The 13,519-nt window shown below is 35.4% G+C and overlaps 2 protein-coding genes across 2 annotated transcripts; one reads left to right on the top strand and one right to left on the bottom strand.

Moving 5' to 3' along the window:
• Positions 1-1,917: 1,917 nt before the first annotated feature.
• On the top strand, positions 1,918-3,014 carry LOC126691274 (pre-mRNA-splicing ATP-dependent RNA helicase prp28-like). The gene is made up of 2 exons (XM_050386330.1): positions 1,918-2,481; positions 2,574-3,014. Exons 1-2 carry the CDS (start codon positions 1,918-1,920, stop codon positions 3,012-3,014), a joined length of 1,005 nt encoding a protein of 334 aa, XP_050242287.1.
• Positions 3,015-11,680: 8,666 nt separating this feature from the next.
• Positions 11,681-12,603, bottom strand: LOC126693127 (uncharacterized). The gene is made up of 3 exons (XM_050389005.1): positions 12,437-12,603; positions 12,238-12,290; positions 11,681-12,068 (listed from the first exon to the last, which is right to left on the bottom strand). Exons 1-3 carry the CDS (start codon positions 12,570-12,572, stop codon positions 11,919-11,921), a joined length of 339 nt encoding a protein of 112 aa, XP_050244962.1. The 5' UTR covers positions 12,573-12,603; the 3' UTR covers positions 11,681-11,918.
• Between the last annotated feature and the right edge of the window lie 916 nt (positions 12,604-13,519).

Raw genomic sequence — 13,519 nt, 5'->3', positions numbered from 1 at the left:
AGGGATATTTTCCCATCAATGTGACTAGGACGTTTGTTGGCGCATTTAATGTGGAGGTGACGACTTTTCCTTGAACCATTCCCACACTGTACCCCCATGCGAGTCTCATTCTACTCGCCTTTTCTTCTAGAAGCGTTTTGGAGGCTACCTTTGATGACGTGTCGTTCTTCCCTTTTAGGCCTTGGGATGCCGAGGACAGGGTCATCCTCGGCTGCATCTCTAGGCCATTTGGACTTTCACTACTTATCCTCGGCAACTACTCTCCTCGGCGCGGGCCTTGGGCCCTAATGGAAAGTGGGCCGGAACCACAAATTCTCTGGCCCCACAATAGCCCCTCAAAATCCTGCTGTCCGGATCCTCGGACGGAGAGGAGGGTTTTGATGACATCAAGCCTCTGTCATAGCTTGTCAATCATTGTCATCTATTAGTTCCAGAGACTCTTCGTCTGCCCGAGACATGTTCTTGGAGCCTTGGAAGGTGAAACGTGTCTTCATTAAATGCAGGCGGCTCTGTGCTTCCCACGTTCAACGGCGCGATGATAATCTAATGGTGGAGATTTCCTTACCTTTATGGGCGGGAAAATTCATGCAGTTACTTTCGATGGGAGGTATAAATAATTTTTAGAACTGATTTGTTTCTTCACTTTCACACTTAAGAGTTCTAGCGCACATATCCTGGGTTCAGTTAAACTTTCATCCAAATTCAAGTCTATCTCCAACATAAAAAACCTGTCCGAGGAACCCTTCCTCCTTTCTGTAAGTTCTCTACTCTCACTAACTCGTGTTTTTTCTCTTCTGGGTTCATTTTTCTCTTGTTCTTATCCTTCTCCCGTCACCCTCTGAGTCTGTTTAGTAGTTCCTAGAGATAGCCAAATTGAAAAGGTTGGTTGAGACCGAAGAGGCGATGGAAAAGTTCATCACCAATTATAGGATACCCCCCAACGTAAGTTTGAGGTACTGCAAGGAGGGGGAGTGGCATCTTAAGAGAAGGACGGGCGAGGTGGTAATTCCCCTTCTCGCCTTCATAGAGAGGGGTATGAGAATCCCCATAGGGCCGGTAATGAGGAGTTACCTTAGGTATTTCTGATTAGCTCCCACCCAGTGTACTGCTAATATGTTTAGGATTCTGGGTTGTGTGGATGCCTTAAACGAAAAAATGGGGCTAAGACTAACCCATCATGACGTAAATTGGTGCTACAATCTCCAAAATTTGAGGGGCAAATCCTACTACATGAAGACGAGAGACGATAGGGTTTGGCTAATCTAGTGCCTCCCCGAGTCCAACAAATGGTTGAACAAGGACTTTCTAATTGTATCTGGGGAATAGCACGATGGCCTTCCTTGCCCAATCGTGAAGGGAGAACCAGGTAGGGTGTAGAGAGTAGGAGGGAACCAGTTTTTTGCGTCGTCTTAATTTTGTGTAGTTCGGTTAATAACTATGAACATGGTTTTTTTTTTTATTTTTTTTTATTTTACAGATCCACATGCCTTTCACTGACACTTTCATCTGGTCAACCGGGTGGATTTGGAAACTGTTCTCCCGGCGGCGGTTTTTGTAAATGACGAGGATGGTCAAGTTAGAGCCGCTCACAAAATCTTAGGGTACGATCCCATCCAGAAGTCATTTGCCGCCCCAAAACACGTGATCAGAGTTAACGATCCTCAGCTTCAGAAAATCACTGTAGTTGAGAATGGGTTTTTGATCTCTGAAAGATCTCCTGTCCCGGAGGGCATCCCGTTGGTGGGCTCTTCCCCGTCTCACCAAGCAGCGGAGGACAAAGGTGATTTGGGTCTATCCGAGGAGGGATTCGGGGTATTTGACCGAACTGACCCATCCGAGGATCCTTCCGGTGACCTGGGTGACCCTGACTTGTCCGAAGCGGAACTGTTGTCAGTGGGAACATCCTCTCGGACGGAGATGGGTCTTAAGAGAAAGCCCCCGACCAGCTTATTCGACCTCATTGAGGGTCAGCCGGGGAAGGGTGCACTAGGAAAGTCACAATCCAATGTTCCAACTCCCCCACCCCAGCCCCAGCCTGTCCAGAATAGGTCTTCTCCTTCTAGGTCGCAGCCACAATCTCCTCGCCCCAAACTTCCTGCTCCTCCCCAATCAGCTCTGTCTCTTCGGCCTGAGCCCACCAGCCCAAAGAGAAAGAGGAGTCCCAAGGGTAAGGAACATTATGGATGGGGAGAAATCTCAATCCTCTCGAGAGGAGGACGAAGCCCCGCGAGCTCAAAAACAGTTAAAGATTGGGCATCAAGGCCAGGGGAAAGGAATCGATGCCCAACCCGCACCGAGTTCTTGGCTTCCTGCCCCAATGCTCCACAGGGAGCCATTGATGGAAGATGCATCCCTGAGGAACCTTGGGGACGGCGAAGGCGCTTATGTAGCCGACGCGTTAGAGAGGGCCCTGTTGCTTCCTACCGATATGGAAGAGTTGAAGAACATGAGGATGTAAGAGGTTTTCCTCAGTGTGAAGAGGTACCTGGGTATGGTAAGGCTCTTAAAACCTAAGACTCCATCAATTCTTGCTCCTAGATTCTCATTCATAATGTGTTTGTCTCAATTGGCAGGCTATCCAGGCCACCTATAGGATGGAGGAAGAAGTTAAGGCGCAGAGTAAGACCGTAGAGATTGAGCGCAATAAACGTATAGATGCTGCGCGAACCCTCAAAACTTCTGAGGCTGACCTCGCGAAGGCCAGGGAGGACTTAAAGGAGGCAACCAGAGCCAGGGATAGTGCTAAGGCAGGTTTGACTGGTGCCCAAAAACAAGCCGAGGAACAGACGAGACGCCTACTTGCTGCCGAGGAACAATTGGAGATTGCTAAGGAGCAGATCAGTGATTTAAAGAAGAAACTGATCAAGGCAGACAATGCTAAGGGCGTGGCGGAATGGGCCAGTGATAAAACCGTGAGGGCCAAGACAAAGGCTGAGTTTGCCAAGACTGAGGCCGAAACTGCCAAGGACAAGGCCGAGGAGGAGGCTTACAAAGCAGGGGTGGCTGAAACCTAGGCCCTCCTTAAGGCTCAAATCCCTAGTGTATGCAGGCTATACTGCTCCCAGGTTTGGGATGAGGCCCTCAAACGAGCTAGGTGGAGGCTTCGTCAGACTTGTGGAAAGCGGAGAGTGTATTTTATCCTCCAGCCATCCGTGAGACTGCCTCCACCAGCTCCGAGGCTATGAGCGTTCCCCAGGAGGCTGAGGCTGCTCAGTCAGAAGCTGCTCAGCTCATTGTCGTTTCGGGCAAGTCGACTGAGGGAGAAGAGCCTCATGAGGCGACAGAAGCATGAGCACAAGGTCATCCTCGGCTGCATCTCTAGGCCATTTGAACTTTCGCTACTTGTCCTCGGCAACTACTCTCCTCGGCGCGGGCCTTGGGCCCTAATGGAAAGTGGGTCGAGACCACAAATTCTCTAACCCCACAAAAAGATATCGAGTAAAGTTATAGCCTTAGGCTACAACCAATTTTATATCTAAACTTTGTCCATGCTTAAATCATTAACTTCTTAAAAATTAATATTAAGTCACTAACCTGGTAGTCCCTAAAAGATAATTGGCTTAGGTGGCCCCTTAAAAATAGAAATTTCTTTTGCTCCCTTTTTTTTATTAAACCTAATAATTAAAAAAAATAAAAATAAAAATAAAAACTCAACAATTAATCTATCTTTTTTTACTTTCTTGTGAGTAATGAATTTTCTTTATAGTTTGCAATTATTTGTAACACTTGATTGAAACTTAAAAATATTAAATTCATTTTATTACCTAAAGGGATAGATTAATAGGAGATATTTAACGTTACAACGAAAAAAAAAAAATATATATATATATATATATATATCAAACTAAAGGTGACTTTGTTTGATAGTATTCCAACATTAGAGTTTTTTAAAAGTACATTAAAATTGATATGAATCTCTTTGTATAAATTATAAAAGATAATTGTGAGAATGAGAAAGTGTTAGACACTCATAATATCTTATACCATAATAGCTCATTAAACCAAATAATTTTTAATTAGGAGACATCCTAGAAATATATAAGTAAATATTTTGAATAAAAACCATCTTTATTTTATTTTAATGTTATTAGAAAATTAGAAATATAGAAAAAAAAAAATTTCCCTTTTAGAAGAAAGCATTGTTGTGGATTTCATGGTTTTTTTTTTTTTTTTTTTTGAGAATCATGATTAGGAGTTAAGAATCCTTTAATTTTTATTAATGTTATATATATATATATATATATATATATACTTGATGTAAATACGTTGTTAAATGTAAAAAAATAACATATGTTAAATCATGTTACAAACATATTTTATGTATACACACACCCACACATATAGCTTATTCTTTGGATTTAATTTTATATATATTTAACTTGGTCCCCTAAAGAAATTTTCTGGCTCCGCCACTGGGGGTCCATAGCTGAACTTTCCCTCCATCCACACATGCAATATGCCAAAATATAATAGTACATCTTATATAGCTCAAACGGTAATAAAAAGACAGTAAAAATGAAAAAAAGAAGAATGATTAAGGCAGGAAATATATGACCTTTGTTAGATTTTACATAAATTGATAACTAGGGTTGTAGGTTATATAAATGATAGATCATTTCACCCAATTCTTAAGTACTCCATTGTCACAGACCATGGGATTTGAGCTGAGTCTCATGCGAATATCAAAAACCATTTTCCTATGATTATACATTTATCGATCTTTTGACATTGACAATAATTTCCTACTGTATTGCATAATTGATTCACAATCACTCTTGAAGCATTATGTCTTACCCTTTTCCATAAATATTCTTTCTGCTATCTAATCTGTTCTTTAGTATTCCATCAATAAATTTAAAAAGCTAAAAATTATTTCTGCCTATGTACTAGTTAATTTGGTAACGTGGGGCAATTGATAATTTATAAACTTCTGAGGCTTCGATAATTAGTGCAGATTAAGGCCATTGTACATTTAATTATAAGCAATGAAATAAACAAACAGTTTGTGCTGATCTATCTGAACTTGATATATTAACATAAAAGTAACCACTGGGGTTGGTGGGTGGGTTTTCCAGCAAGCTTTAGTGTGTCATCAACTTGAAGCAGAAGCAGGTACTGTAGCCCACTGAGGAAGCGTTTCGCAAACTGTCACTCATATCAAAAACAATCTTGTACTATGTTGGAATCATAAGCTTTTGTTTGGTGAATGCTGGAAAGAATAACTTTTCAAATATGTGTAATAAACTAGTATTATTGATGCAACTACAATGATGCTATGGGAATCTTCTAAATAAATATAGTTATAGTGAGCGTTTGGGTTGGTGTCTGCGTTTTTTCGGTTTCCGTTTTCAGATTTTTTTTTTCCCCTGCGCGTAAACAGTAACATCACATGGGTTCATTGTGCAAGAAACAAAAATCACTATTCACACACTGTTCACAACTGTAGCAGCACTATTCATGCATTAAAAAATATTAAAAATGGGTCTCACGGCACTATTCACACATTTAAAAATTATTTTGCTACAGTATTTTCAGTTTCAATAACAATAAGTTCAATCCAAACGGATCCATAGTGATTAAAAGTAAGGGTGGCAAAATTTGACACAACTCGCAAACTTGATACGACTAAATCGTTTATAAACAAGTCATGGGTTAAGGCTAAACAGGTCATTTGTATTGACCTTTACATAACTTATTAATTTAAATGGGTTAAACATGTCATGTCAGGTCGAGTAAACTTATTTAATAAATAGGTCAGGTTAGGGTTGAGAATTCTTGACACATTTACTACCCATATAGCCGAATAATCATGAGTAGACACGACACAAACTTGACGTGCAAACACAAATTGTCACTCCTAATTAGACGTGACTGATTTTCGCTTTGTAGAAAGATCATATTCCAAATAACGTATAATCAAAGCTTAGTGTATGCAAATAGAACTTCCCTGTCGGCCAAGTGTGAGGTGCCTAACTTAATTAGCTGTTTTTGCATAAAGATTTAAGCAGAATTTTAAGTTTTATTTGTCTGTCAACTAACAAATTTGAATGTTCATGTCCAATTTATAGTGGTTTCCAAATAAGATGATAAAAATAGCCCATATCTCACAAGCCACAATTCCACAAAATGCGTTCCAAACACTTTTTCTTTATTGTTTTCACACGTTCGGGCAGATTGCATTATGTCCTCAGTTTTAGGGTAGAGAGACTTTTAGGAATGGTCTGTGATGATCTGATACTTTTATTACGCAACTGGCAAGAAAGCTAAGAAGTGCCCCAAATTTTTTTTTTTTTTTTTTTTTTTTTTTTTGAGAAAGACTTTTTTTAGAAATTATAAATTAGATACAACATTTTTTTTTTTCTGCATAAAAAGAATCTTACTCTATAAGTAAATTTTTAACAATTTTATAGACCAGAAAGTAAAAGTATCAATTGGCTAAAATCATTCACAAGAGAATTTATTGCTAACACTAGGATTTTTCCATACATTTAAGTGAGGCACAACCACAATTTTTGCGTTTCAAATAAGATGATAAAAATAGTCCATATCTCACAAGCCACAATTCCACAAAATGCGTTCCAAACACTTTTTCTTTATTGTTTTCACACGTTCGGGCAGATTGCATTATGTCCTCAGTTTTAGGGTAGAGAGACTTTTAGTAATGGTCTGTGATGATCTGAAACTTTTATTACGCAACTGGCAAGAAAGATAAGAAGTGCCCCAATTTTTTTTTTTTGAGAAAGACTTTTTTTAGAAATTATAAATTAGATACAACATTTTTTTTCTGCATAAAAAGAATCTTCCTCTTTAAGTAAATTTTTAACAATTTTATAGACCAAAAAGTAAAAGTATCAATTGGCTATATTTTTCTTCAATAGTCCACCCAAATGTTTTATTCAAAATTCTGCCAATGGACTTTACAAATTTTGATCTTTTTATAAGAAAACAATATGAAATATGACAAGTTGTGATTGATAGTGTATAATATAAAATAGGTTAAATCTCATTCACACTCCTTGAAGTTTGGGCTAATGTTAACCAAGTTCAAGACTTTTCAAAACTAACCAATTTGGTCTCTAAAGCTAATTTAGTCTTTAAAATAGATGAGAAAAAATAACTAATTATTTAGGGACTAAGTTGGCTTTAGGGACCAAAACTATTTTTGAAAAGTCTTAGACCTAATTGGCATTAGCCCAAACTTCAGGATATGTTAATAGAATTTACCCTATAAAATAATAAAAATAGGATCAAAGGATTTTAATCATCTTACATCTTTGATTGAGAATTGACAAAAAAATTGTGTGGAAAGTTATTTTCTTCTCTATTTCACCAAATTTACTACTCAAAATAGCTGTGATTTGGAATGAAGTTAGGTATACAAATTGAAATATACTAAAAGATATTTTTCTTCCTTTTTTTTTTTTTTAACTTTCCGACCAAACACTGGAAGATTAGGTAAAATTTCATTCCTTATTTTCTTAGGTATATTTTCTATTCAAAATGATATACCAAAGAGTCAAATCTTTCCGTTTGGAATATTCCATACATTATTTTTTAATTCTATTATACAAATAAAATCTAGAAATTGCTGGTGATCTCTCTCTCTCTCACATTGCCGTGTTTACATCCCCAGAGTTTTTTTTTTTTTTTTAATAAAAATGGAAAAACTGAGTTTTTTTTCATATTAAAAATATAAAAGAATGATTTGAATCTTGGTTCTTTTCATAAAAAAACAAATTAATGTTATTAAAAGACAAAGCACTTGATTGTTCATAATATTGATTTTGAGCAATAAAGTCTTAACATAAATTGATGATGTGATTAACATCCAAATGAACCACATTAAAAAATTCATATTTTAACTGGGAATGTTACAAATTTTACTATATAAGCCTTATAAACTAATTTTTTAAACTTTTAAACATAATACAAAAATATATTTTAAGAATTTTATTTATTGTGTTGTTGATGTGATACCAATCACATTTATTATCATGTGAATTTTTAATGTTTTTTCATAATAAAATTGGTAGTAATTTTGACATTTTCCTTTTAATATTCAAGGAATAAAGTGAAACTTGAGTTATACTGAACAAAATTATAGTTTTTTTTAGAAAACAACAATTATATAAAGAAATTATTCTAATTTGGTCTTTTGTATATATGGAAGCTATTTTGGACTTTGGTTGCTTCAATGATGGTATATATAAAACCTCTCAAATTTGATTTTCAAAAATGCAAATATGCATGCTTCATCAGCACCACACGCACGCCTAATCAGCACCACACGCCAAGACATATCACATATCATTTTGACGTAAATTGATAGCATAAGAGCAAGTGCAAGAGGGTAAACGGGGAAATGGCAGGCTGCATTTACTCCAGAAGGGTATCTAGATATCAGCAAGACTCTAAGTCGAATCCATCGTGGGGTAAGTGCTATTTTATAATTCAAAACCATCCAAAAAGTGTGTTTAAGTTTAATTTTATTTGGAGACTATGAAAGTCAGCTTGCACCAGAGCATCGCTATCATTCTTAGTTGATATATAAGATTAATAGCCCAGAGCTCTGTAGGAGAATATGATAGAATCCGTGATCATGTGAAATCTTTGAAAGGGACCTATGATGTTCTCATTAGTAAAGAACCCATTCATTGTAAATTAGTGTCTTAATGCCCCTCTTGTTTTTGTTTTTGTTTTTTGTCTCTAATAACTTATTAAAGTGCTGGTATTGCGTTAAATATAACATATTCCATGTTTACTCTATTGTTGGAGGTATTTGGTGGAGCTAATTGGTAGCTTCTTTGTTGCATCATGGACTGGATGGGTTGGTAAGTCTTGCCAATTAGCACTTCTTTCTCCCATAATAATTTGTTGGAAGGTGATATCATGAATTCTAGATCCACTGTGTAACTTAAGAATCCTAAAAAAAAGGGTATTAGTCTTAGTAATGATTTATGGTTACTGTGAGCCTTCTTTCTGCCATACAAGTGAGCCTTCTTGCTTATACTTTCTTTTTCTTTTTCTTTTTTTTGGGGGGGGGGGGGGGGGTGTTCAGATTGTATCTTAAATTTCAACCTAGAAGTAGCCAACAAAAACTGTTGATTGTGGCTCAAATGACACTAATATGCAGCATGAATCCAAGGGAAAACCTCCTACAGTGTACAAAGCTCACATTGTCATTACAGCCTAGGAATAGATGAATTTGCATCATCTTCACATATTTATCTTTGTCTTAGCTGTTGTGCATGTGACAAAGGTTAGTTGCCCCTATTCTTATAATTATCCGTCTATTGTTTCCTTTTTTTATTTATAACCAAGAATTTTTTTTCTTTAACCTTGGATTCAATTTTTCATATAATATGTTTTAATGGTGTAGATACGTCAATAGAAACATTGGGAGGATTCTGTCTTTAGAAGGTAATGCTCAATTTCTCATTAAAAGTTTAAGTCTACAACTATACCCTTCAACCTATTTCAACCTATTTGCCAAAATCTTAATTATGCATTTGTACACTATGTTGTAGCAAAATATATGCCTAACATCTGCCATGTAGGATGGATTAGATACTAATCAAGAAACTTGAATTAAGAAACTTGGCACGTCAAATTTTATAGTCCTCACAACAAATTTTATCTAAAGTGCACTGTGAGTTTGCCCTCCACTTGCATTTTATCTTTGCAAGAGATATTACTATGTATGTACCTACCATGTAGGATGGATTAGATACTAATGAAGAAACTTGAATTAAGAAACTTGGCACGTCAAATTTTATAGTCCTCACCACAAATTTTATGTAAAGTGCACTGTGAGTTAATTGCCCTCCTCTCTTGCATTTTATCTTTGCAAGAGATATTACTATGTATGTACTTTTAGAGTTTTTATAGTAAATGTGAGACTAATGCAAGATTAAAACTAGTATTGTATAATGAGGGCTTGGTTTGTGGTGATTGTACTAGTATAATGGATTTTCCACATAATAGTCTATTATGAAAACAGGTGTGGAGGTCCTTTTTAAGCCATCTGGCCTAGGGGAAAAAAAAAAAAAAAAAAGGCGGGGGGGGGGGGGGGGGGGGGCGGCTATAGCTGCATTTTTAAATGCGGCTAAAATATGTCCTACAGCCACATTTGAAAAATGCGACTATAGTTGTCACTTATAGCCACGTTTTAAATGCGGCTATAGCTTTCACCTATAGTTGTCAACAAGGGTCCTATGGCCACACTTTTCAAACGCAGCCCAAGACCAGGACCTATGGCCACGATTAAAACGTGACATAAGGTGAAAGCTATAGCCACGTTTAAAACGCGGCCTAAGGCTCTGGTCTTAGGCCGCGTTTTAAATGCGGCTACAGCTTTCACTTTAGGCCACGTTTTAAACGGGGCTATAAGCCTGGTCTTGGACCGCGTTTAAAAAAGTGCGGCCATAGGCCCATCAATCCTATAGTCACAAGTTTTACGCCACATGAAAAAATGCGGCCTAAAAAAACGCAACTATAGGCTATAGCCACGTTTTTTTGACATATAGCCGTATTTTAAAAACGTGGCCATAAAACCTTTTTTTTTGTAGTATTAAGCATAACATCTTTAGTATTGTATAACAAAATATTAAGCAAAATGTAATTTACAACCTCTTAGCTTGGCGTCATTTCTATATCGGCCCAAGCTTGATTGTCAACACTTGCAATATACGGTACCACATGGGCTAAAATATCGTGTCGCTAACCCAACTGGTTTGTAGAGTTACGGTCAGGGGAGGAATATCCCTTGGCTGTGTATCTTAGCTTTTGGATCATGCATGAAAGAAAATGAGAATTTAACTTTAAAATATAATAATATACTAGTTTTCTCATAATCATAAAAATAGGTCTGCGTAGTTCAAGTAAAAGAGAACAAGTAGATAAGGATCACAGTCTTTCTTTATAATGTGAAGATCTCCCATTTTTTTTAATTTTTATTTATTTATACCTACTTCTTACCTAGTACTGTCAGTATTTTTTTTTTTTTTTTAACGACTTATAAGATAAAATCCTAGAAAAAATACTATTAAAGAACGTTGGTTCCAACTTTTATTTAGTTTATACAGAAATAAGATATTATTTAATATTAATAAAGTAAAGAAATTTTTCTCAAAAAAATAATAATAAAGTAAAGAAAATATATTTCAAAAATCCACGCATCATAAAGATCAGCAAAGTAGATCGCAAAGAGCCCAACAGTTGTGTTTATTTTCAGTGCCTGGCCTATCCATAGAGTTGTGTTTATTTTCATTATTTCTTCAAATGCCTGGCTCGTTCATATGGCTTTCTAAGCAAGAATATTTTGAACTTTAATAACTATATAATCTATAGCAAATTATTATTTACTAATATCCAACATGTTTTGAAATTTATATAAAACTAGTGTGGTGATATAGGTTTAGTAAATAATTTTCAATATCTTTTTACGAAAATAATTATTAGGTCACGATCTACAAATCATTATATTGTTTAGATGTAAAACATTCTCCAGAAATCCAATGATGATGATGATTATGCCTTCAACCAAATAAATTTTTATACTCTTCGTAAAACTAGGATTTTTTTTATTTTTTTATTTTGGAGCTGGCTAGATAGGATTGGCTGAACATACAATAAATTCCAAAATGTAATAATAATAATAATAATAACAAAATAAAGGAAATTAAAAGCCAAACCATCTATAACATTAATATATATTTCTTGAAGAAAAACACCATACACAAGTTAGGTCACACACACTTTCCAAGATTCAGTGTACAAGAGAAGACAAGGACAACTCAAGAGTATGGATAAGAAGTACACTGATGAGTAACAGGAAAAGCCAAACTATTTCAAGATCCAAAGTGCAATATGTTTGTTTAGATCTACATCTACACACACAAATGGCTAAAATCTGGACTTTAAGCTTTCCCAGGAGGTTTTGGGTCATGACCTGGATTTGCTCCTGTGCCCCTGTAGTCCGAAGTTTCAAAATCCATTAATATTCTCCCCTCTATAAATCTTTCCCCTACATCAAAAACTTCATCGCCATCCCTCAAATCCATTGCTTCCTGCAAATTATTACACATCATGATTACATGTTAGGTTCAAATTCACTTAAAATGCATTAAAGTAAAAAAAAAAAAAAAAAAAAAAAAACAAAAAAAAAAAAAGAAGAAGACATGAAATTTAATTCAGACATGACAATCAAGTGACTGAGAGAGAGAGAGAGAGAGAGACCTGAGCCAGTAGATGTTGAACTGATTGGTCTTCCTTCTTTGACTTGAGGCTTCCTATTTAACCAGGAAATTAAAAATAAAAAATAAAAAATAACTCTCAACTCAACGTTACAAATAAATGAAAAAGATTTATGACAGTTAAGGTTAACTACTAGACCCAGAAATTTAATATAAAAATAAATAAATAAATAAAGCCTTACTTGTTGTAGGATCAGCAGAAATGGAGAGAACATAGGAGAAAGAGAAGAAGAGCACAAAAAATGTAAGAAAAGCTTTATGCGCCATGCTATCAAACACAAATTGAAACTTTGGTGGATGGCTGGCAAGACAGGGCATGTGGGATATATAGCTTTTATAGAGTAGCAGTAGAATTTATTATTGGTTTGAAAATAGAATATGAATGGAAGTACTAGTGCAATTAGTCAACTTCCTGTTTTTACCCATTTGTGTGAGTTCCCACTTGCCTAACTTCATCATCTCTTTTTCTCTTCTTCTTTTTTTTTTTTTTCATATATCTAATTAACGCCATTTTCTCCAAAGATACTGTCGCAAATTTATTTGTATGTACATTAATTAATGCATTCGTATTTATATATATTCAACTATACCATATGCCACGAGTTAAACCTTCACTGATAGCGTTGAGGCACTCAGTGAAGGTTTAACACGTGGCATTTGGTATAGTTGAATATATATATATATATAAAAAGTGAGAATCTATCGTGTATATATTTTTTCGATTTGACTTATCTTTAGTACTTTTTTAATTGAATATGTCTTTTTATTTTAAATATGCAATGATAAATAACATTGAGTTTTAATTTCCACATTTTATTTAATTAATTAATGATGTGACAATTTCTCATTAAAAAAAATCAATTAAAAAAATACTGGAAATAAACGAAACCCATATTTTTCTCCACTAATTTTCCTGCACAGATGTTCCTCGTTTACGCATTGCTTCCAATGTGCTGCTCCCTCCTTATTATTCCAACACTAAATCGATTGTATTCTAGAATTAATGTCGTTACTTATTCTCTTTTATTCAGTTTTATGAAATCTTCAACATTATTATTATTATCTTTTTGACATCCAATATCTTCATTATTTGATTGTTAAAAACTTCTAATTCCATATTAATATCGAAATTTCCTAATTGCAGTTTTCATTATATTTTAAAATCTGCATGAACAGTTCAATAGGACAAACAAATTGACTTCCATTATATGATATCACTTTTTTTGTCCTCGCATATTTTCTCTATCTGAGCCTTTAGGTTATAT

The sequence above is a fragment of the Quercus robur genome, chromosome 7, assembly GCF_932294415.1.
Source record: "Quercus robur chromosome 7, dhQueRobu3.1, whole genome shotgun sequence".
NCBI lineage: Eukaryota > Viridiplantae > Streptophyta > Magnoliopsida > Fagales > Fagaceae > Quercus > Quercus robur.
The sequence above is the reverse complement of the archived record's forward strand: the minus strand, read 5'-3'. Positions and strand labels throughout refer to the sequence as shown.